The sequence below is a fragment of the Pristis pectinata genome, chromosome 24, assembly GCF_009764475.1.
Source record: "Pristis pectinata isolate sPriPec2 chromosome 24, sPriPec2.1.pri, whole genome shotgun sequence".
Classification (NCBI taxonomy): domain Eukaryota; kingdom Metazoa; phylum Chordata; class Chondrichthyes; order Rhinopristiformes; family Pristidae; genus Pristis; species Pristis pectinata.
Window position 1 is genome coordinate 2,077,078 of NC_067428.1, and position 25,380 is coordinate 2,102,457.

A 25,380-nucleotide genomic window follows, 5' to 3' on the forward strand; every position below is an offset into this window, starting at 1 on the left:
CAGAGTCATGTGGCAAAAGGAGTTAAACAGACATACTCAAGGAAGCTCAGGATGACCGGTGTAGACAGAACACAGGTGGTCTATGCTCAACAAGTCTGCGCTTGGTCTTGCCGATGTACGGGAGGCTACATCACGAGCACCGAGTGCTGTAGACGAGGTTGGAGGAGGTGCAGGTGAATCTCTGCCTCACCTGGAAGGGCTGTTTCAGTCCCTGGATGGTGGGGAGGGAGCCGCTGAGGGGACATGTTGCACCACCATTTCCGGGGAAAGTACCTGGGGATGGAGAGGGATGAATGAACCAGGGAGTCATAGAGTGTGGTCCTTGTGGAAGGCAGACAGGGTGGGGGCAGAGGGGAAGGTGTGGCTGCTGCTGGGATCCTGTCGTAGCTGGAGGCAATGATGAAGGATGAGGTGCTGGATGCAGAGGCTCAGAGGGTGAAAGGTGAGGACTGAGGAACCCCACCTCTGTTCTGTCTGGGGGGGGGGGGGCAGAGCAGATGTCTGGGAAATGGAGGAAACGTGTGTGAGGTCTCCGTCAACTACAGTCGAGGGGAAGCCACATTTTCTGTAGAAGTTTGATATTTCAGAAGTCCTGGAACGGAGGGCCTCATCTTGAGGGCAGATACGGCGGAGTGAGAGAAACTGAGAAAGGGATGGTGTCCCTACAGAAGGCAGGGTGGCAGGAGGTGTGGCCGAGGTAGCTGTGCACAGGCTTCGAGGGTGATGTAGCGAGAAAAATGAACAGAAAATGGGAAATCCAACACACTGAAACTCTGCCTCGATGACCACACGATCCAGGGTGTTAGATCTTAACTGTTGGGTAGAATGGGCTTTGGCCAGTTGCCCAGAGAGATCCAATCCACCCTCTGCTCCCTCGACTCTGCCCAAAACAGAAGGAAGTTACGCTGTGGTCACAGTGGCCCGGAGCATTTCACAAATAGCACAGTGCTTTTGAAATTCATCACCTCTCTAATCGTGAAAACAGTGGTCACTCTACACAGCAAGATTCCATAAACAGACCTTGACCAGATAACATGTTTATTTCAGTGATCTTTAGCTGAGCGATAAATATTGGCCAAATATTTGAGAGAATTCCTTTGGCTTTCTTTGACCTTAGTGACATGGGATTCAAAGTGAACGGGAGCCTTGGTTTGACATCTCTTCCGAAAGCTGCAGCCCGCCCACAGAGTCAGCTCGGACCCTGTGCCAAGGGCCGGGCCCCTGGAGTGTGCCGTGAGCCCACAGGCTCACAAGATCAGAGGGGTGAGGGGACCAGCAGCCGAGCAGTGACACGCAGCACCAGAGGGCGATGCTTCAAAACCTGGTTCCCTGAGGAGATCTGCAATGTTCAGAAGCGACTGATACAGTTCCTGGGAAATCCACTGTCAGGAAGTTGGGCAGGAATCAGGGAAGTCCAGTGTTCAAGTTCGTGTGCTTTACCCATCCGCCAACCGGTGACTCACTCTACTGGTCGCCCTTCCTCCTTGTCTGTTCGTTCTGACACTTCACGAACGTCGCCTCTTGGGCAGGCCGCACCTTCACCGAGGCCGAGTCTTTTGCGCAGAACACTATCCTGCCGTTAAACAAAGGGAAAACTCAGTCACCGGCTGATGCGGCAGAGGGAGGGCTGACTATCATCAGATGTAGGCAGACATTACAAAGTCGTACAGGGTCTTCAGCCCATCGAATCCATGCTGACCAGCTACCCCCAGTTACACTAACCCTACACTGATCCCATTGTATTCTGCCCACATTCCCATCAATTGCCTTAGATGCTACCCTTCACCTACACACCCGAGGCAAGTTACCAATTGATCTACTAACCAGGATGTGGGAGGGAACCAGAGTACCTGGGGGAAACCCACGCAGTCACGGGGAGAACGTGCAAACTCCACAAAGACAGCACCCGAGGTCAGGATTGAACGCTGGTCACTGGAGCCGAGGCAGCAGCACTCACTCCAACACCACCGGACCATCGTCAGCCGAGAAGCCCCCCCCCCCACCCCGCTCCACAGCTCTCGGTTCCCATAAAGCCATCACTAGTTGTGACCAGAACGGAGCACGGAGATTGCTGGCTCTTCTGCAAAGCCACAGTGTTGATAAGATGTCGACGAGCTCTTTGCGTTTATACTGACCAGGAGACTGCAGGTGCCGGGATCTGCACCAACACACAGTCCACTGGAGGAACTCAGTGGGTCGAGCAGCGTCTGTTGGGGAGGGGGGGGGGGTGGGGGGGAAGAGGAACTGTCCACGTTTTGAGTCGAAACCCCGCATCAGCGCTGGGGACTTTGAAATTAGTGACAGGACTTATTGCACCGCTGGAAAGGATGTCTCGCAATGAGGAAGGGACTCAAAGCCCATTTGTGTTTCTGGCATCACCCTGCCCCCCTCACCCTGCCCCCCTCACCCTGCCCCCCCACCCTGCCCCCTCACCCTGCCCCCCTCACCCTGCCCCCTCTCACCCTGCCCCCCTCACCCTGCCCCCTCTCACCCTGCCCCCTCTCACCCTGCCCCCTCACCCTGCCCCCCGTCACCCTGCCCCCCCTCACCCTGCCCCCTCACCCTGCCCCCTCTCACCCTGCCCCCTCACCCTGCCCCCTGTCACCCTGCCCCCCCACCCTGCCCCCTCAACCACACTGGTCCACCTGCTGCATTAATTCGTGCCAGTTGTGTTGCAGTGGGGCAGACTGAGCACCTTCTTTACCTCAACCGGCAGTAGATGGTGGGAGGGAACTGGAGCAGGCGTGTCCTGTGAAGAATCTTAAATCATATTTGATTATCGGAAAGGGGAAGGGTAGGGAAGTTCGGGCCAGATGGGTGCAGTGGGTTTAAGGCGGGACCTGTAGAGTTGGAAATCCTACTCCTTGAAGATTGTCAGATGCAAGGAGTTTCCCCAGTGCTGTGGTCAGCCAGTGGGTGACACTCAGCGACACCAAGTGCAGTCACAGCTCTGTCTAACACGGCAGACACTGCCCTGCACACTGAAACGAATTGCAAGTGTAAGAGGCAAACCGTGACAACTGGTTACTGTGTTTAAATTATTACTATGGTCGATAGTTTTTTTTTAAATGAGGTGAAGACCAATTGTTTTCTCTCTGATTGAACCAACTCCTCCCGGTGAAGCACCTGGCCCTCCTCCAGCCCTGATCCGTCATTAACACATTTTTCCTCCTCTCCCTCTCTAACCGACTGAAGCCCCTGTGCCCCAGACCTACTTCCTCTGGGTCTCCCCTGCCTTCACTCGCATCCTCCTGATTTCCAGGTGGTTGGTGGTCTCCTCACGGCTGTCCCACAGTCTCCAGAGTGACCACGGGTTGGTGACCTTGCCCATGATGGTGGACCAGATGGACGAGGAGGTGTCCCACTTCAGCTTCACCATCAGCAGCTCTCCGATGTCCACCTCCGTGTGCAGTAGGAACGAGGTGGTGCTGTTGGGTGGAATTTCCGATCTGTGAGGAGCACAAAGTCATTCACATAACTCCGAGGCCATGGATAGAGAGGAACCAGGCAACAGCAAAGGTCCCCCATAGCACGGGAAACACCAAAGATCCAGGGGTATTTCCTGAATCCAGGATAAATCCCAGGATTCCAACATTTAACATGGTAAATAAAGAACTCTCATTTCACACTCTGACTCACAGCCAGAGCACATTTGAAGTGTCATCAATGCAGGAAACACAGTTGTCCCCACACAACACAACACTGATTGGAATAAATGTGACCAGGTCACCAGGGACAATCGCCCCCTGCTCTTCCAGCAGGGCCACAGGAGAGAGAATGGGACCTCGCGCAGAGGGTGGTCAGTATATGGAACGAGCTGCCTGAGGAAGTGGGTGAGGCAGGTACAACAGTATCATTTAAGAGGCACTTGGATAGGTCCATGAAGGGGTGGGGCTTGGAGGTATGTGGGCCAAACACAGGAAATTGGGACTAGGTGGGTAAACAAAGTTTGCACGGCACGGTAGTGTAGCAGTTAGCATAACGTTTTACTGCGCCAGTGACCCGGGTTCAATTCTGGTCGCTGTCTGTACGGAGTTTGTACGTTCTCCCTGTGTCTGTGTGGGTTTCCTCCATGTGCTCCGGTTTCCTCCCATATTCCAAAGACGTACGGGTTAGGAAGTTGTGGGCGTGCTATGTTGGTGCCGGAAGTGTGGCGACACTTGTGGGCTGCCCCCAGAACACTCGACGCAAAAGATGCATCTCACTGTGTGTTTCAATGTACCTGTGACTAATAAAGACGTCTTATCTTATGGCTCTCACAAGGCAATGTATTTCAGGAATGCAATAAGGGTAGGACATACACCGTGAACGGTAGGGCCTCACTGAAGAAGGACTGAGGAGGAGGGACCTTGCTGTACAAGTCCTGCAGGTAGCGGCACATAGACAGGGTGGTGAAGCAGACATATAGGATGCTTGTCTTCATTAAACAGCAGAAAGAATATTGCAGGGAGGTCTTGGTACAATTTTATAAAATGTTGGTTTCGGGCAGTCCTGGTCACCCCACTATAGGAGGGATGTGAGTGCACTGGAGAGGGTGCAGAGGAGGTTCACCGGGGTGCTGCCTGGGATGGAGGGTTTCAGTTATGAAGAGAGACTGGGTCTGTTTTCCTTGGAGTCGAGAGTGACCTGACAGAGGTACACAGAATCATGAGGGACATCGGTACAGTAGGTGGTGAGGAACTTCTCCCCATATCAGAGGTCATAGAGCCCAGAACCAGGCCCTTCGGCCCACCAGATCTATGCCAGCCTTTCTGCCCACCCACACTAATCCCGTGTATCCACATTAGGTCTGTGGTTCCTATTTGTCTGCCTAATGTCCCTTAATCATTGAGATTGTATCTGAGTCCACCATCTCCTCTGGCAGCGAGTTGCAGTTATGAATCATTCTCTGTGTAAAAAAAATGTACCCCTCCGATCCCCTTTCAAACCCTTCCCTCTCACCTTAAACCCACACCCTCTTGTTTTCGATACCCCTGACATGGGAAAAAGATTCAGATTACCTACCCTATCTCTGCCTGGTGTAAGACCAGAGAGTTACGAGGTTCAGAGGGGACCTGAGGAATAATTTTCTCACCCAGGAGGTGGTTGCAATCTGGAACACATGGCCTGGTGAGGTGGTGGAAGCAGAGACCCTCCCACCATTTGTAAAGCATCTGGATGAGTACCTGAACTGCAAAGGCTCTGGGCCAGGTGCTGGTAAATTTGATTGGTATAGATCGGACTTGATGGTTGGCAGAGACATGGTGGGCCAAAGGGCCTGTTTCTGTGCTGTGTGACCCTATGGCTCCACAAGGAAGGAAGTGTGGGAGTTATCGTGTGCACAGTGAGCCTGCCCCCAGCTGTATGACACCAGGACTCTGAACACTTTGTCTCTGGATCCTCAATGACGAGCTCCAGTGTAAAACCGAGTGGCGTTCAGCAGCCGGACTCTCAGGTCCCCCCCAGGACAACAATATCCAGCTGTCATTCCCACCACTTAATGATCCCGCTCCCCCTGCACGATGAAGCCGGAGACACTCACATTGGAATGGCAAGTCCTCCAGTTTTGTTCAGGGTTCCGTAGAGCGAGATGCGGAAGTTTGCAGCCGTCTCCGATTGATTGATTTTTCTGAAGAAATGTATCTTCAGCTGATAGTGGTAAACTGCGGGAGGAAAGTAAACACGTTTCTCAGCAGCCAGGAGTGTGTGCTGGATTGGACCATCCAGTCTGTGCCGGCTGGAGCTGGCTCCTGCTCCAAGCCTGGGCTCGGTCAAACTCTCCAGTGCAGAGAGACCGGGCCAAGGAATGTTGGAGCCTTTTGAAAGGGGCTCGGAGAGACGAATGGAGACACAACATGTGGAATCCGGGTCCCCTCTCCTCGCACTTCCCATTTCTCACCACCCCTCCCTTCTCTTCACCGTCCTTGCTTCTCAGACTCCACCACCCGCAGCCCTTTGCTGCCTCAACCCATCACCTCCCGCCTTCCATCGCCACCTCCACCTTCCCCTGACTCTGTCCGCTGATCACCCAGACCCACCCATCGCTTCACACTGCTTGACCCATCCCTCCTCCTTGACTTTTTATACCGGCTATCTCCCCTCTACCCTTCCAGTCCGCATGAAGGCTCACGACCCAAAACGCCAGCTCTCCACTTCCCACCACAGATGCTGCCCGACCCGCTGAGTCCCTCCGGCAGGCTGTATTTTGAGAGAGACCGATGGAACCGTGGCCTCGATCTTGTAGGAGTGGAAACAACGGGACGGTCAGGGGTTTGCAGGGTGGGGTCAGTACCCACCACCCTCACCCCTACCCAACACTGAGTGCATGCAATGAGGAGACCTGGGTGACGATGCTTGATGAGTTGAAGCCATGGGGGGACGGGGGGTTGGGGAGGGGGAGGGGGATGAGAGGAAGGGAGGAGGGCAGCGGAGGGGGAAGGAGGAAGGGGAGGGGATGGGAGGGGATGGGAGGGAGGGGGGAGGGGGAGGGGAGTGGTGGGGAGGAGTGGGGGGGAGAGGGAGGGGGATGGGAGGGAGGGGAAGGGGAGGGGGATGGAGGGGTATAGAGGGGGTTGGAGGGGGAGGGGAGGGGAGGGGGAGGGGAGGGCGAGGGGAGGGGAAGGGGAGGGGGAGGGGGGGAGGGGAGGGGGAGGGGAAGGGGAGGGGGAGGGGGGGAGGGGAGAGGAGGGGGAGGGGAGGGGGAGGGGAGGGGAGGGGGGGAGGGGAGGGGAGGGGGAGGGGAGGGGAGGGGAGGGGGAGGGGAAGGGGGAAGGGGAGGGGGGGGAGGGGGGGAGGGGAGGGGAGGGGAGGGGGAGGGGGAGGGGAAGGGGAGGGGGAGGGGGAAGGGAAGGGGGAAGGGAAGGGGAGGGGGAGGGGGGAGGGGAAGGAGGGGAGGGGGGGAGGGGAAGGAGGGGAGGGAGGGGAGGGGAAGGAGGGGAGGGCTGGGGGGATGGAGAGGGGTGGGTGTCCGAGCCGCTCACCTCTGAAGGGCATGTCGGCCGCTGTCTTCAGGTACATGCGGCCGCCCCTCTTGCTGCGGATCCTGCGGACGTCGTAGCCCAGGGTGTTACAGCGGTTCTTGCGGCAGCTCAGGCACATGCCGCGCTCGAAGGTCTCGGGGCTGGAGCAGCGGTAGGCCCGGCTGGGGTAGTCCGTGTTCAGCAGGGAGTCGATGAACAGGTGGATGGCCCGTTCGTGCTGGCACTTGATGGCGTCGGCCACCGCTGCAACATGGCGGAGGGCAACGTCAGGCCCCGCAGCGTGCACAGTCCGATCCCACCGCCCCGCAGCGTGCACAGTCCGATCCCACCGCCCCGCAGCGTGCACAGTCCGATCCCCCATCCTGGAGCGTGCACAGTACGATCCCACCAACCCGGAGTGTGCACAGTCCGATCCCACAACCCCAGAGCATGCGCAGTCCGATCCCACCACCTCAGAGCGTGCGCAGTCCGATCCCACCGCCCCGGAGCGCACACTGACCGATCCCCAGAGTGTGATCACTTAACCCCCCCACCCCCCCCCCCCCCCACCATGGGATCTCACCATCACCCCACCCTGAGCACACCTCTTTCGGCCCCCCTGCCCCGAGCCCACCCCCCCGGGCCCCACCCCCACCCTAAGCCCTGGGCCCACCCCCGGCCCTGAGCCTACCCCACTCAGCCCCCCACCGCCCTGGGCCCCCCCCTACAGGCCTCACCGTACACTCCCTGCGACCTCATGTTGCCGAGGACCCTGCTGAGGCTGCAGCCGGGCTGGAAGCTGCCCCCATTGGGGTAGATGTCCACATGCGCCACGGGCTGCTGGATGCCGATGCTGCGGCCCAGCGAGCCCCGGGTGAACGTGTGCAGGGCGTCAACGAAGGTGGCGTCATCCGGGGACAGGCGGTGGTGGGCCTCGGCCCCCTCGAATTCCGGCCCCGCTGGGTCCAGGCCTAGGAACAACACACACCGTTACTGGGGAAACTGGGCCCCACTCACCACCCACGGCTATGTGAGGGAGCTCCCTGGGGGTCACAGGGAGCTCCCCTGGGTGTCTGAGGGAGCTCCCCGGGGGTCACAGGGAGCTCCCCTGGGGGTCAGAGAGTGCACAGCCCCGGGGGTCAGTGAGGGAGCTCCCCTGAGGCCTGGGCATTCCCAGCTGGAAGTTGCCAGTGAGCGGTCGGGTCTGAGGTGCCCCTGAGAGCGGCCGCACACTCTGGACCCCCGGCAGGTCCCAGCTCCCCCCTCACCCCCAACATCTGTAGGCAGCCCAGCAGGGTCCTGAGGCAAAAGCCAGGACGTGGGATGGGTTGGGTCTCATTTCCCAGGGGCTGATGTCCCAGACCCATCAGCTGCCCTCACCTGTACCAGGTACCAACTCACAGCACCTCACTGCACATCCCAAACCCCCACTCGCACCCCGACTCCCCCCACAACACCCTGACCATCCCCTCACACCCGGACACCCCCCCATACCCCGACCCCCCATTCACACCCCAACCCCCTCCCAACCTGAACCCCCCTCACACCCCGCCATCCCCATCACACCCTGCCCCCCTCACACCCTGATCCCCCTCACACCCCGACCCCCTCACCCCAAAACCCCCTCACACCCTGATCCTCCTCACACCCCAACCCTCCTCACACCCCGAACCTCCTCACACCCCAAACCCCCCTCACACCCCAAACCCCCCTCACACCCCGACCCCCCCACACCTCGCCGTCCCCCTCACACCCCGACCCCCCCACACCCCGATGTCCCCCTCACATCCTGACCCCCACACACCCCAACCCCCCCACACTCCAAACACCCCTCACACCCCAACCCCCCCCACACACTGCCATCCCCCTCACATCCTGAACCCCCCTCACACCCCTATGTCCCCCTCACACTCTGCCCCCCAATACCCCGACCCCCCCACAACCCAACCCCCCATCAACCCTGAACCCCCCCACACACACATACACACACACACCTCACGCCGACCCTCTCACTCTCTGACCCCCCCCACTCTGACCCCCCTCACTCACCAGCCCACCTTACAGCCTTCCCCACAGCCATCCTCTCATCCTTGCCTTCTTCCTACTCACCCTCCTGTCATGCTGATCCCCTCCTCCCTCACTGAAAGTGAACCACCCAGACCCTCAGGGGAATGGCCCAGACCCCACCCGCTGCTCTCACCTGTGATCCTGCCAACTCTGGAGGCTCCGTAAGTTCCTGCAAACCCTGCGACGTGAGCTCCCAGACTATATCCCAACATGTGGATGTGCTCAGCTGGGAAGTTTAGTTCCTCCTACAGTAAGTAAATAAAAACCTCACTTCTGGGAAATTAGGCAATGTGCGTCTTTTATTCATTCCCAATTTATTCAATTAATTGAACTGAAATTCCCTTTTGGATACAATCTCATATAGTTCCAAGTCCAAAGCCTCTATTTAACCAGCAAACCTTCCGTACACAGCAAGGAGAGGCAATTCAACTCTTCCAAGTGTTTACATGGGAACAGGGGAGGTCATTCCATCCTTAGAGTCTGTCACGTAGGAACAGGGAACTCAGCTATGGGAAGGATTCATCACACTCTTGACTTGTGCCTTCCTTGTAGACGATGACAAGGCATTGGGGTGTCGGAGGTGAGTTCTTAGCCACAGGATACCCAGCTTCTGATCTGGTGTTGTGGCTGATATATTTATGTGGCTGGTTCATGTAAGGTTCTGGTCAATGATGACCCCTGGGAGGTTTATGGTGGGAGACTTGACAATATTAATAGCATTGAATGTCAAGGGTAGTTGGACACACCGCACAGGGAGCACTGAGTACAGTTTTAATCGCCCTGTTTTAGGAAAGACGTCATTAAACTGGAAAGAGTACAGAGATTTACAAGGACGCTGCCAGGACTTGAGGGATTGAGTTATGAGGAGAGGTTGGGCAGGCTAGGACTTTATTCCTTGGAACGTAGTAGAATGAGGGGTGACCTTATAGAGGTGTGCAAAATCCTGAGTGGTATGGATAGGGTAAACGCACATAGTCTTTTTTCCCAGGGAAGGGGAACTAAAAACTAAAGGGCACAGGTTTATGGTGAGTGGGGAAAGATTTAAAAGGGACTTGAGGGGCAACTTCTTCACGCAGAGGGTGGCGCATCCATGGAACGAGCTGCCAGGGGAAGGGGCTGAGGCAGGTACAGTAACAACACCTAAAAGACATTTGAATAAATACATGGATAGGAGGGGTTTGGCGGGGGATATGAGCCAAACGTGGGCCAATAGGACTGGTGTGGGACTAGCACTATGGTTGGCATGGAGGAGTTGGGCTAGGGAGCCGTCTCCGTGCTGTGTTGCTCCATGACAGATCCCTCTCCTTGGAGATGGTCACTGCCCGCCACTTGTGTGGCACATATACTACTTGGCCAGCAAGTCCCAAACTGGGCATTGGTGAGGAGCCCGAAAGGCAAAAAATCTGGCCGGTTAGGACGTGATCTGGTGTTGGACAGAAGTGTGCAGACTGCCCAACTGTTTTGCAGATACCAGGATTGTATCTGTGCTGGAACAGCTTGGCTAGATCTGGAGGGTAGGTCTTCAGTGCCACAGCTGGGATGTTGTCTGGTCCCTTGAAATAGTGATGAACTAGCAACACCAGGGTATTATAGATGGACCTATTTAGACAGGTTGGGTGCTGGTTTGGGCAGACCATGTGCTTTGATGAAGCAATTTATAGAAAGGAGGCCTGTTTCTATTCATGGACTCCCTGTGACATAGATCTCAAAATTGACAAAGACAACTTTCGCCCTGTGACTGTGTGGGTTTCCCCTGGGTGCTCCAGTTCCCTCCCACATCCCAAAGACGTACAGGTTGGTAAGTTAATTGACCGCTGTAAATCAGCACTGTGTGAGTGGTAGAATATGGGTGGGGGGGGTCGATGGGAAAGTGGGGAGAATAAGATGGGTAAGGGTGGGATGAGTATAAGTGGGTGGTTGATGGAGCGCAGGGACTGGGTGGGCTGAAGGGCCTGTTTCTGTGTGATATCTCCCTATGAATTACTTGGGGCATTTAGAGTCAAGCATTGAGAGCAAGATGAAAGAGCAGAACAGGTGTTCACAAGTAACACCCACCTCCAGCCACTCAATGAAGTGTGCGATGTCACGGCCAACCAGCTTGGTGTTCTCGGCAGCGACTGGGTAGTGCTGGTGAGCCCGGGTCAGCCAGTCTACCACAATGACGTTGGAGTCTCCCTCTCTCTCATACAAAGCCAGGACTAGCTTCGGAATCCAACTTTCAAACATACCAGTAACCTGCAATGTAAATATAAATAAAACAGAATCATTTGCTTGGTGTAGTTCACTAGATGAAAGGTCTCAAGATCTAAATAAAGCAAGGGAATGAGTCGGAGGGAGATGGATGTGCTGTGGGTGATACAAGGAGAGACTGTGTGTCAGATAAAGGCTTCCATTCCACTGGGATTATTTGGTGAGAGCAACAGTTGGACACAGCCAGTATCTGGGATTGGGGAACTATACCAGCATAGGACTGAGGGCAGCCCGGGCTCTTTAAAGTGTTGATATGGGATTGTCGGCATCATTTGAAGGAAGTGCTGATTGGTCATATATTTTTGCTGGGGCTGTGAATCCTGATTGTTGAGATTACTTGATGAGATTGTGCACACTGCGGCATTGAAATTATTGGACTGGTGTGTTGATATTGGATCGTTGGGAACTTTAGCAGGGAATATTGCTTTTGGATTGTGGTAACTGCTTGAAGGGAATGTCGATTATTGATAGTTTAATGTCTGACAAGAGTGTTGTTGAATTTTTGAGACTGGTTAAAATTATTGATCTGGATTGTAGGGACAGCCTGAAGATGTTGTTGATTTTAGATTAGTAAGTGTTTGAAGTGAACGTTGTATTGTTGACACTGTTTAATGTGAAGTTCAAATGCATGCTGAATTTGAGTTGTTAAGTTTTTAAAGGGGATTTTGAAATCTTTTTTTCAGATTGTTTTATGGGAATGTTACTTATGGATTTTGGGCCTGTTTGAAGGGAGAATTGATACTGGATTGTTGACTTTGTTGGAAGTGAACATTGAGAGAATATTGTTGAGATAGCTGGGAGTGCAGGGAGAGTTGTGTTTGTAGTTTGTAGGAGGCCAATGTTTTTGGATTTTCAAAACATTGGTCTTGGATCGCTGGCATCAAATGAAGGACAATTTTTGATTTATTCAATTTTCAGATGTTTGCATCTCTGAGGATTATTGACCCTCCCTAATTGCCCTTGAGAAGATGGGAGCGAGCTGCCTCTTGAACTGCTGCAGTTGTTCTGGTGAACTTGCTTCCATAATGGTTCCGGGCAAGAAGTTTCACGATGGAGACCCAGTGATCTGCTTCCAAGTCAGGAGGATGTGTGACTTGGAGGGGAACCTGCAAGCGGTGTTCACATGTGCCTGCTACCCTTGTCCTTCTTGGGGATTGAGGTCATGGCTTGGGGTGCTGCTGTCTCGGTAGCCTGGGTGAGGAACTGCAGTGCACTCTGTAGATGATACGCACTGCAGTCACTGGGCATCAGTGGAGGAGGAAATGAAGGTCTGGTTGATGGGTGCAACTCAGGTGGGCCACCTCGTGCTGGGTGGTTCTTGGAGCCATGATCATCCAGGCAAGTGCAGAGTATTCTATCACATTACTAACATGCCTTGTGGATGTGGGAAAGCCTTTTCAACACACCCTCCGACAGCTTTTAAACAATCGCCTTGGTACTTACATGGCTGGCTTAGTTGAGCCTCTGATCAATGAAGACCTTCAGGATGTTGATGGTGGGAGATTTGTCAATCCTAATTCCAGTAAATTGTTCAAAGTTACATGGTTAGACCTCTCCTTGTTGGAGATGGTCACCGCCTGCCCCTTTTGTGGTGGCAATGACACTTGTCACTTATCAGCCCCAGCCTGAACGTGGCCTAAATCCTGCTGCATGTGGGCAGGAGCTGCTTCGTTTGCTGAGGAGTTGTGAATGGGATTGAACGTTGTGCAATCCTTAGCGAAAATCCCAACCATTGCCGCCTCTTCTTGTTATCGTCTCTGTGTCACGCTGCTGGTCATCCTTTGCATCAACTCGACAAACAGTCCAGGCATTGCTTGTTAACATCACTACTGCTGCTTGTTGACATCACTGGAAAACACCACTGGTTAACACCGCTGAACACGGTTAGGCCGAGGACATTGCCCTGAGGAATCCCCGTAGCTGGGCTGGGATGGGATGATTAGCCTTCAATAACAAGAACCATCTTCCTCCATGTGAGGTCTGATTCCAACCACTGGAGTGTTCTCCCCTTAATGCCCATTGACACCAGCTTTACCAGGGCTCCTTGATGTCACACTCGGTCAGATGCTGCCTTGACACCAAGGGTGGTCACGGTCACCTCAACTCTGGAACTCAGTTCTTTGGTCCATTTTAGGACCAAAACAGTGAGTTCTGGAGTGGAATAACTGGGTGTTGATAGGATGGTTATATTGAAGAACAAGTGCCATTAGGGAGCATTGTCGCAAACAGCTTCCATTACTCAGCCGATGGTTCAGAGCAGACTGATTAGGCAGAAACCGGCAAGGCTGGATGTGCCTTGCACTTTGTGGATGGGACATAGCTGGGTGATTTTCCACATTGTCACTAGATGCCAGCGTTGTAACTGCACTGGCACAGCTTCACTGGAGTACAGATCTTCAGTGCTATATCTGGGATGTTATCTGGTCCTGCAGTCTTTCACGTATCTCTGCTCCATTTCTCAATATTATGCATTGTGAAGAGTGAATCAAATTAGCTGGAGGTGGTTCCTGTGACATTTGTGATCTCGGGAGGGAGCTGAGATGGATGTCCCAGCTGCAGATGGTTTGGCCTTGCCTGGACCCCGCCATTTTGAGGATTGTCGATATTGGACGTCTGAAATTGTTTGCAGTGAGGATTGATTTGGACTGTTGGAACTGTGTCAATAGCTATTTGCCCTGCCAATTCTGCAATGATTGTTGTGAGTTCTTTCAGGTTCATTTCAATCACAAGCACTGCAGCCTAACTGGCAGGCACGAGCAATGTAAGTTTGTAAGGATTTACAGCAATCAACAGAGGGCAGAAATAAATGTTTGTTTAATTTATCCATTTGTTGGAACTTACCGTCCACCCATGGATGACTAGGAACGTCCTCGCGGTTTGGTTGAAGCTGCATTCTGAGAAGCTTTCCAACTGGCCAGGGATAAGGTAACAGGAATCGGCCTCTGGATCCAAGGCATTTCGGAGAGAGAACTTGGTCACGATGTTGCTGAAGTCCTTTTTTGTCTGAGGAGCTGTGTAAAGTTAAGACCAACTATGAATGGCGCGCACCCAACATCTAGTGCTGAAGACACACTGAGAGACACACTGAAGGAATCAGACGTTGGCCACTCAGCCCTTGAACAATATAAGCATGCTTGAGCAGATCCCTGCCTCAGCTCCACATTCCCCCTAACATCAGCTCCCCTTCAGACAACAAATTCATTGCAGAATGGAGTGATGTCAGAAGTTAGACGGAAATATTCAGCAAAGGGGAACAGATTCTCGGAGGTGGGATACATGGATAAACGCAACTGCAACAATACTGCAGGGCAGGAGGGTGAGAAGTTCAAGGGAGATGTCAGAGGGAGGTTTTTCACCCAGAGAGTGGTTGGTGCATGGAATGTGCTGCCTGGGGTGGTGGTGGAGGCTGATACGTTGGTCGAGTTCAAGAGATTGTTAGATAAGCACATGAGGAATTTAAAATAGAGGGACATGTGGGAGGAAGGGGTTGGATAGTCTTTGGCGTGGTTTAAAGGTCGGCACAACATTGTGGGCCGAAGGGCCTGTATTGTGCTGTGCTGTTCTATGGTTCTATGGAGATAGACGATGAAATGTGGAAGGTGAACAAGAACTGGTCATGGGAAGAAGGTGAAGATTATGATTGTTCAAATGAAACAGATATGAGGCAAAATTACTTCCTACACAAGCAAACACTAACATAAAGAATGTAAAAAATGCTGGCACTGCCTATGACTATTATGATCAAACACTGCAGGCAGAGGTTATTGCCACCAATATAAAACACTACACACTGCTTATCCTTTCTAGAGGGCACTGCCGACACTGTTTGTCATTATCTCCATAAAACACTGCCGCCTCTTCTTGTTATCATCTCTGTGTCACGCTGCTGGTCATCCTTTGCATCATCTCGACAAACAGTCCAGGCATTGCTTGTTAACATCACTACTGCTGCTTGTTGACATCGCTGGAAAACACCGCTGGTTACAGTCTGCCAGGAACTCCTTGGCATCATCCGGATGAAACACTGCAGGCAGTGGTTGCTAACATCTCTATAAAATGGCACTGTTATCACTCAGTGTCACACTGCAGGAACTCCTGGGCATCAGCTCAATAAAACTCCGCATGCACTGCTTGTAATCAATCTGATAAAACGCTTCTGTTTCCACCTGTTACCATCTGTTTAAAGCACTGCAGACACTTCTATAAAACACTCCAGACACAGCCTGGTATCATCTCTATAAAGCACTGCTATCACTGTGTGTTACGCTGCGGGCAGTCCTTGGTATCATCTCAATATATCACTGCAGGCAGTGCTCATTACTGCTGGTATAATGCAGGCACTGCTTGTTATCCTCGCTATAAAACACTGAATGTTATCTCCGTAAAACACTGCAGGCACTTTGTGCTACCATCGCTGTAGAGCATTGCAGGCACTGGTTGTTACAATCAATTTAAACACTACAGGCAACGTTTCGTACCATCTGCATGAAACACTGCAGCCACTGCTTTTGATCATCTCTGTAAAATGCTGCAGGCACTGTGTGTTACCAACTGTAGAATGCACTGCAGACACTGCTTGTTGCCGTCACTATAAACATTACAGGCAGTGCCTGTTATCCTCTTGATAAAATACTGCAGGCACTGTGTGTTCCTAAAGCACCACAGACGCTGCTTGTTATCATTCTCACACCACAGGAACTCCTTGACATAACCTCGATAAAACGCTTCTCGTTCCTATCTCTACACGGTATACACTGCTTGTGATCATCTGCATTGAACACGGCAGGCACAGGAAACACTGCCAGCACTGGTCGTTGTCTACAAACAACAATGCCGTCTCTGTGGGCTGTTGTGTTTATAGAGTTGCACAGGCATGTTTGGTTATTATTCTTTCCCTAAAATGTTGCTGAATCTCAGTTTTCCCATTCAGAAACTTTTGGCTACGAAGACCTTGACTCCACGCTTGGGCTCAGTGTTTTCTCTGTAAAATACATGGCAGCTTTCAGAGTTGCCATTCCTCCTTTATTCACACTGCTGTGATGTGAATTTGATGTGCACGTATTCATGGTAGAAGCCTGTGCTGGTCAGACATTCAAAGCACAGATCTGTGCCGGGTAACAGACAGAAGGACTCCCTCCCGATACAACAACCACTTTATAAAATGCAGGATAATGTTCTGTATTCACCAGGTCAGGCTTTTCTCAGCGGCGTTCCCTCAAATTCCACTGAAGTACTCAAATGTTCTCAGTTCTCAGAGAACAGCTTTACATCTGCAGACGCCCCCTTTCATCCAACCTTCTCCCTGCCGTTAGACTTATCGTTGCATTGGTTTCTTAGTGGCATCCAACGGTGTCACCTGCTGCAGGGTACCAGCCTCTGACCTGCCCTTGCAGCCACGGTTTATGTGTCTGAAATAAAAACAGAAAATACTGGAAGCGCGCTTCATGTTCAACCTGAAATGTTAACTAACCCTCCCCACAAACACTGCCTGACGCGTTAAGTGTTTCAAGCATCTTCTGTTTTGATTTCAGGTTTACAGGATTTGCGGTTTTTTTATGTGGCTCGTCCAGTTGAGTTTCTGGTTGATGGCGACCCTGGGATGTTGCTGGTGGGGACTCGGTGATGGTGATACCAATGTCGAGGGAGATAATTGGACTCTTCATCGAGATTGCCACTCTCTGGCACTTCTGTGCTGCAATTGTTACTTGCCGCTTATCAGGCCATGCCTGAATGTTGCCCAGGTCTTGATGTGTGCAGGCATGGGCTGCCTCAAATGGAATCGAACATTGTGCAATTGTCAGTGAACATCCCCACACCAGACCTTATGGTGGAAGGAAGGTCGCTGATGGTTGGGCCCAGGACACTGCCCTCTCCTGCAGAGATGTCCTGGAGCTGGAGTGAATGACGTCCAACAGCCACAACCATCTTCATTTGTGTGAATTGACTTCCGTTTTACCAGGGTTCATAGCACACTCAGTCTGATATCAAGAGCAGTCACTCTCACCTCATCTCTGGGATTCAGTAACTGGACCCGTGTTTGGACCAAGACTGTGTTGAGGTCTGGCATCGTGTGGTCTTGGCAAAAGCAAACTGGACATCGGTGATTAGGTTACTGCTGTTTGTTAGCACTGTCAATGACAGCTCTGTCATCTTCCTCATGACTGAGAGCAGACTGAATGTACAGGGATTCATCCTGCTCTTGGCGAACACAAGTTCTGAAGAAAGGGGAGCAGGAGTAGGCCACTCGGCCCCACAAATCAATGTGATCATGGCTGATCTGCCCCATGCCTCACCTGCTCTCCTCTGCCAGTTCCCATAGCCCCGAATTCCCTCAGAATGTATCTACCTCCCCTTCAAATACTTCCAGTGATCCAGCTCCCATATCCCTCTGGAGCAGAAAGTTCCAGAGATTCACCATGAGAAGGAATTTCTACGCATCTGTTTTAAATAACTGCCCCTTGTAACTCTGTCCCCTTGTTTGAGACTCTCCCGCTAGGGGGATCATCTCGATATCTATCTCTCATGCCCCCTCAGGATCTTGTATGTTCTAGCAAGATCACCCTTCAATCTTCTAAACTCCTCCAAGAAGTTTAGCTTTTTTTTAGCCAGTCATGATGGGACAACTCTCTCACCTTAGGAATTGGTCTAAGGAATCTCCTCTGGATGCTCTCCAATGCTAACATATCCCTTTTTGAACAAGGGGACCAACCCTGTACTCCAGGTGTGACCTCTCTAACACCCTGTACAATTGAAACAATGCTCCTTTAATCTTAACCTCAATAAAGGCCAATAAGCCACTGTCCTTCTTAATCACTTCCTGCAATTGGCAGATAACTTTTAGCAATTCAAGCACGACAACGCCCAGATACCACTGTACTTTGTTTATCTGCAACCTTTCTCCACACAGATAACAGTCTGCCTTCAGATTCCTCTTTCCAAAGTGCATGACTTTACACTTTTCTACATTAAGCGCCATTTTCTAAGTTTCTGCCCACAAGTTAACCAATCTCTATTCTGTTGCAGAGACTTAATATCTTCATTGCAACATGACTTTTCCATCTGGTTTTGTGTGTTCAATGAACTTGGATACCTTGCACTTTGTCCCTCCTCCAAGTCATTAATATAAATCGAAACATAGAAACATAGGAAACCTACAGTATAATTCAGGCCCTTCTGCCCACAAGCTGTGCGGAACATGTCCCTACCTTAGAAATTACTAGGCTTACCCATAGCCCTCTATTTTTCTCAGCTCCAAGTACCTATCCAACAGTCTCTTAAAGGACCCTATCGTATCAGCCTCCACCACCATTGCCAGCAGCCCATTCCCCGCACTCACCACTCTCTGAGTAAAAAACTTACCCCTGACATCTCCTCCGTACCTACTCCCCAGCACCTTAAACCTGTGTCCTCTTGTGGCCACCAATTCAGCCCTGGGGAAAAGCCTCTGACTATCTACCCTATCAATACCTCTCATCATCTTATACAGCTCTATCAGGTCCCCCCTCATCCTCCAAGGAGAAAAGGCCGAGTTCCCTCAACCTGCTTTCATAAGGCATGCTCCGCATTCCAGGCAGAATCCTTGTAAATCTCCTCTGCACCGTTTCTATGGCTTCCACATCCTTCCTGTAGTGAGGCGGCCAGAACTGAGCACAGTACTCCAAGTGGGGTCTGACCAGCGTCCTATATAGCTGCAACATTACCTATTACATAGTAAATAATTGAGCCTGGGGCACTCCACGAGTTACACCTCTCCAGCCTGAAAAAGACCATTCATTCTGACTCTCTGTCTTCTATGTGATAACCAGTCTTCAATCCATACTAACACACTTCCCCAATACCATGAGCTCTGGCCTTGTGCCCCAGCCTTTTATGTGGCACCTTATTGAATGCTTTCCGGAAATCAAGTACACCACATCTATTGGTTCCCCTATGCTGACTGTTTGAAGGACTTCAGCAAATCTGTCAAACATAATTTTGCTTTCATAAAACCATGAAAACCATATTGACTTGGTTTGATTATATGAAGCTTTTCTAAATGACTAGCTATTTCTTCCTTGATTATAGGTTCCAGCAGCTTCCCACCAGATGTTAAGCTAACTGGCCTCTAATTTCCCAGTTTATGTTTCCCTCCCTTCTCTGATCAGGATGTTGCAGTTGTGGTGTTCCGATCCACTGGGATTTCCCGGAACTCAGTGAGGTTTGAACAACTTCAACCAGTGGGTCCACCATCTCTGCAGCCACTTCTTTTAAAGCCCGTGGGTGCCAGCAGTTGAGCCCTGGCAACCTGTCTGTCTTTAGTCTCGTTACATTTCCCAACACCCTGTCCCTGGTGACAGGACACACCTGGACAATTTTCCACATTGCCAGGTAGATGTCGGAGCTGTAATTGTACTGGAACAGCTTCACTGGAGCACAGGTCTGCGGTACTACAGCTGGGAGGTTGCCCACCCCTGTAACCCTTGTCGGATCCGGTGCTCTCAGCTGTTTCTTGGTATCACAGTTGGATTGGCTGGAGACTGACTTCTGTGATGGGAGTATCGTGGGAGGGAGTGTTAATGGGCCATCCACTTGGAACTTCTGACTGACCATGGCTGTGAACGCTGCAGACTTTAGCACTCACGAGCTGGGCCCCACCACCGTTGAAGATGGGTTTAGATGTGGCAGGAGTGCAGAGCTTCCATCCGATCCATTGGTTGTGAAGTTCCTTCGCTCCGTTCATTACGTGCTCTTCTTGCTGCTTGACATGCATGTAGTTCCTTACTGCAGTGTCACTGGGCTGGCACCTCATCCTTTGCGGGCACACTCGGAGCTGCCGCTTGCTTGTCCTTTAGCCACTGAGGCCTTTGTATCCTGCAGTCAGATGTACGACCAGTTTGTAGCATTGAGTTGTGAGCTAGATGGGTGCGGATATCACTGCTTCAGTTGGGGATTTCATTAAATAACCTGGTATTTAAAACTAGTCTCAGAAATGATGACTGCAAAAGTTCCCTGAATGTCAAAAAAATCCCTTCTCCGTTACTGATGGAGTTCTGGAAAGTCTGGCACCCTTTCCTGACCTGGTCCACATGTGACACCAGACCCACCAATGTGGTTAACTCTTAACTCCCCTTGAAATCACCCAGCAGAAACCACTCAGCTGTTTCTTAAACCGGAAGAACAAAACTGAACAGACCACATCCCACCAACCCAGGCACCAGATTCAGGCCTCAGTCAACCATCACACACCACATTGCAAAGACTCACAAACTCCTGCCGACTGGGTGAGTGTCCCGCAGACTGGTCATGCAACACCCTGACACAGTCGAATGAAGAGGTTCCTGCAAACAATCACCTGGCAAAGCTGCCTGTGGGAGAGGCGGGTCCCCAGCCCGTCCACAGGCAGCGGGAGAAGAGACTCGGGGAGGAGCAGCAGTCATAGCTGCTCCCAAAGAGATGAAGCTCGTTGGTCCACCATCACCCCACGAGGTGCCCCAGGTTACAGAGGAAGGGGTGAAACACAGGACAGCAGGAAGGAGGTACGGTAATAACCTCCAGCTACCAGATCCACACCCAGTGCACAGAGGCAGGGCAGTGAAACCAAGAGAGCCAGTGTGAGAAGATAAGATATTAAGATAGTCACATGTACATCGAAACACACAGTGAAATGCATCTTTTTGCGTAGAGTGTTCTGGGGGCAGTCTGCAAGTGTCGCCACGCTTCTGGCGCCAACGTAGCATGCCCACAACTTCCTAACCTTTGGACTGTGGGAGGAAACCAGAGCACCTGGAGGAAACCCATGCAGACACAGGGAGAATGTACAAACTCCTTACTGACAGTGGTGGGAATTGAACCAGGCTCACTGGTGCTGTAAAGCGTAACGCTAATTGCTACACTACCGTGCCTGAGGGGCATGGAGCCCTCACACAGCGATGACTCCTCTGAACGGGAGCAGGGAGGCTGCCGAGGAAAGGTACAGTGTGTCGGGCAGACAAGGTGTAAGTGACAGTGTGCCTGAAAGGAGTCACGACAAGAGTCACGACATGTTGGTAGCAGCATTCCCAGCACTCCCACCTCCGGGGGACTGAGGGCAGCTGCACCAAGCCAGGAATCCAGAGTCAGTGCAGCACCCCTCTACCTGGCTCCGGGAACCTGGGGACAGTGCCCACTGTATCCAGCTCTGGGAAGAGCGTCCCTGTACCAAGGCCCAGGAATCTGGGAATAACATCCCTGTATTCCAGCTCCAGGAACCTGGAAGCACCACCATCCGTTCCCCAGCTCCGGGAAGCCCACAGCAGCAATCTTATAAACAAAGGTCACGAGGAAACTCCACATGTCCACAGAACGGTCCTCTTCCAACAGCAGAACCCAGCAGCCTCTGAGAAAACAATCTGTTTGTCCAACCTCTCCTTGTAGCTAATACTCTCTAATCCAGGCAGCATCCTGGGGAACTTCTTCTACACCCTCTCCAAAGCCTCCACATCCTTCCTGTAATGGGGTGACCAGAACTGCACACAATACTCCAAATGTGGCCTAACCAAAGTTTTATACAACTGCAAGATGACTTCCCGACTTTTATATCCACACCCTGACCAGTGAAGGCAAGTCTGCCGTACAGCACCTTTACCACCCTATCCACTGGTGTTGCCACTTTCAGAGAGCTATGGACTTGCACCCCAAGATCCCTCTGTACATCAAGGCTAAGGGTCCTGCCATTTACTGTAGACCTTCCTCTTGCACTTGATCTCCCATAATGCCACATCTCACACTTTTCCAGATTAAACTGCATCTGCCATTTCTCTGCCCACATTACCAGCTGACCTATATCCTGCTGTATCCTTTGACAACCTTCCTCACTGTCCACAACTCTGCCAATTTTTGTGCTGTCTCAAGCTAACTAATCAGCCATCTCCATTTTCATCAAAAGTATTTTCACATATCACAAATGACAGAGGTCCCAGCACTGATCCCTGTGGAACACCACTGGTCACAGACCTCCACTACCCTCCATCTTCTATGGCTAAGACAATTTTGAATCCAATCTACCAAGTCTCCATGGATCCCTTAATCTTCTGGAGCAGCCCACCAAGAGGTACCTTGTCGAAAGCTTTACTAAAGAGCCCGTATACATCATCCACTGCCCCGGCCCCCTCAATCATCTTCATCACCTCCTCAAAAAGCTCAATCAAATTTGTAAGCCCTGCTGACTATCCCTAATAAGTCTACACTTTTCTTGATCCTATCCCTACAAATCTTCTCCAGTAATTTCCTGACACTGATGTATAATTACCTGGGTTGTCTCTACTGCCCTTCTTAAATGGAGGGACAACACTGGCTATTCTCCAGTCCTCTGGGACTTGACCTGTGACTAGAGAGGATACAAAGATCTCTGTCGAGACCCCAGCAATCTTCTCTCTTGCTTCTCTCAATAACCTGGGATAGATCCCATCAGGCCCTGGGGACTTATCCAACAATGTTCTCCAAGAGCTCCAACACCACTTTCTTCTTGATAATGACATGCACTGGAATATCCGCATATCCCTCCCTGGTCTCGCTATCCTGCACGTCGTTCTCCCTGGTGAATACTGATACGAAGTACTCACTTAGTACCTCACCCACTTCCTCTTGCTCCAGGCATAAATTCCTTCCTTTGACCCTCTGGTTTTTAATGTATGTATAAAATGCCTTGGGATTCTCTTAATCCTACTCAACGGATATATTTTGTTACCCCTTTTACCCGTCCTGATTCCCTTTTGAAGTTTTCTGCTTCCTTTAGACCCTGTCCGATTTCCTTAAATTTTGTACCTTCCTCCACCACTCCCTCAGGCAGCGTACTCCTGATTCTCACCACTCTCTAGGTGAAAAAGTTCTTCCTCAGATCTCCTCGAAACCGCCTGATCCTTGCACATTCTTTTTCAGTCAATGGGTGTGAATGCTGCGGAGTTCCTTGAGAGCCTGCAAGCCTCGCTCTTTGCCTCAGAATCTTCCAAAGTCACCTTCCAGAATCCTCTTTGTGAAGCAGGATGAGACATGTTCACAGAAAGAGGTGTGATCAGCAGAGGATGGGTCTGTAACATCCTCACAGGTGAGGATCTGCAAACCCTTCTGTGCCAGCCATATGATCCAAAGGGCACAGACAGAACAGCCTCCCAGAGCTCACTGTTCCTCTGTCTCAGGGGCTTTAGTTGACATCAGCAGGAGCACCTGAACCAGCTGTTGACTCTGGAGGAACTGACCAAGTTGCTTCCTTTCCTTCGAGCTGAGTAAAAGTCCCAGAAGTGACAGCTTCCCAGCCGAGTTGTACTCGTCTCTGTGGGACCTGGGGTCCAGACCTGCTGGAAGTGTACGTGGGCTGGCAGCATGTCAGAATCCATGAGGAAGGGCACCGTCACCTTCATGAACAAGCAGGAGTGGGAGAGGGAAGACATCAGGAATTGGTGTCTCACCATTGAATGTGGATTACAAGATCCGGTCCAGGGTCATTGCCAATCGGATCATCTGCTCGGGGGCAGGTGATCAACCAGACCAAAGCTGCTCTGTACTCAGCAGGAAGCTCTCAGGCAGCCTTGCGCTGCTCAGAGCTACCTGCAGGGCAAGAGAGAACACCTGCCTGGTCAGCTTGCACCAGGTGAAGGCCTTCGACAGGAGGTCACCCACATACATGGTGGGCTTTGGGGAGAGGATCTCTAATTGGATGCGACTTACTCTAACAGACATCAGCCGCACTGTCCAAGTTACTGAGAAGCTTCCTTGTCAGATCTGCTCTCGTTCCTCTGCCTTCACTGTGTATTGCATTGAGCCTTTTGCTGAGCCCATCAGGAAGGATGTGGATATATGAGAGGTGATGATCACAGACAGCAGAGGCGCTCAGGTCAGAGCCTCCCTGTACATGGATGATGCCACTGTCTTCTGCTCGGACCCACAGTCAGTCCACAGATTAACGTACTTCATTGTGAACTGGCCTTGAGGTCTGGTGTCAATCACAGGAAAAGGGAGGCCAAGTTCATTGACACTCAATCTGACTGGTGCTCTGTTCCCTTCACTCTCAGGTCCACTTACCTGAAGGTGCTGGGAATATGGTTCGGAGGCACCTGTGCATGCAGCAGGAGCTGGGTGTAGTATAGGTAAGGTGAAGATAGAATTGATGCACATCGCCACAGGATTCACCGTCATTCATGGGGAAGGAGCTGATCCAGGTGGGAAGTGCTCTGGGTGTTGCTGGTCCATACCCCACCACTGCTCTGCAGCAACACTTCACCGCTCTACTCGGAGCTGAGACATGGAGAAAGTTTAGCCGAACCTCAAAGCTGCACATAGACGTCGGGCACACCGGGTATTATGTTCCATTTGTCTGCAGGGCTGTGAAGGCTGGGTCTTGGAGCAACCCTTTCAGTTGGACCATTCCTTGTGGAACTTTTTATCCAGAAAACCACTTCTGATCTTATGTTTTTCTTGTGAATGATGCTGATCTGATGCTGTGTGCCTGTGATGCTGCTGCAAGTAAGTTTTTCATTGCACCCGTGCACACGTGGACTTGTGCTTATGACAATAAACTCGACTTTGACTTTTGACTTTGTCCAAGGTCCTGCGGGGAAAGGAGATGGTGGGTCCTGTTGGATGGTTCACCCAGCAGGCCACCTGAGTCGTTTGGCAGAAGGTCCCATCACCAAAGCTTTCACACAACCATCGCCACCTTGGTCAGTGGGGAGAAAGGGTCCGCTGTCAGATCTGTCACGTCCGTTCACATCAGCCACATCCCACACTGCCCTCGGGGTGTCCTCACCGGCAGTGCGATGGTGCCCACCTCCTGAGAGAATGCACCTTTGTCAGGAGGGTCTGGGGTGAGGTGCAGGGGTACGTATCAAAGTTCATCCCAGCAGCTGCGGGACTGAGCCCTCAGTGCAGTCTGGGCTGTTCCCGGGGACACACCCTGAGCCCAGCATCAGCTGTGGCTGGAAACCATCATCACGGTGAAAGGCGCCCTCTGCTCCCCCTGAACCTCTCTCCAGAGTGAGGTGTTGTCCATCGCCGGGGGCTACAAATGGCCACCCCAAGGTGCAGGAACACCTGCTGAGGGACGTGCTGGAGGTGAAGGCCTCCGTGGGGGAGATGCCCTCCTGCCATCGCACACCATGTGTTGGAATCTGTA

At 51.9% G+C, this 25,380-nt stretch overlaps 1 protein-coding gene across 4 annotated transcripts in view; it reads right to left on the bottom strand.

Moving 5' to 3' along the window:
• Positions 1-1,021: 1,021 nt before the first annotated feature.
• Positions 1,022-25,380, bottom strand: part of LOC127582365 (lipoprotein lipase-like) — a 28,212-nt gene continuing 3,853 nt past the window's right edge. The window contains exons 2-10 of one of the 4 annotated variants that reach the window (XM_052037539.1): positions 16,442-16,663; positions 14,097-14,266; positions 11,061-11,240; positions 9,139-9,250; positions 7,676-7,909; positions 6,960-7,202; positions 5,522-5,642; positions 3,216-3,449; positions 1,022-1,573 (exon numbers count right to left, since the gene is read on the bottom strand). In XM_052037539.1, the coding sequence (XP_051893499.1) occupies positions 1,465-1,573; positions 3,216-3,449; positions 5,522-5,642; positions 6,960-7,202; positions 7,676-7,909; positions 9,139-9,250; positions 11,061-11,231 (1,224 nt within the window). In that variant the 5' untranslated portion in view covers positions 11,232-11,240; positions 14,097-14,266; positions 16,442-16,663 and the 3' untranslated portion in view covers positions 1,022-1,464. Of the gene's footprint in view, positions 1,574-3,211; positions 3,450-5,521; positions 5,643-6,959; positions 7,203-7,675; positions 7,910-9,138; positions 9,251-11,060; positions 11,241-14,096; positions 14,267-16,441; positions 16,664-25,380 lie in introns of all 4 variants that reach the window. The other 3 variants (XM_052037537.1, XM_052037538.1, XM_052037536.1) reach the window with 3 other exon arrangements.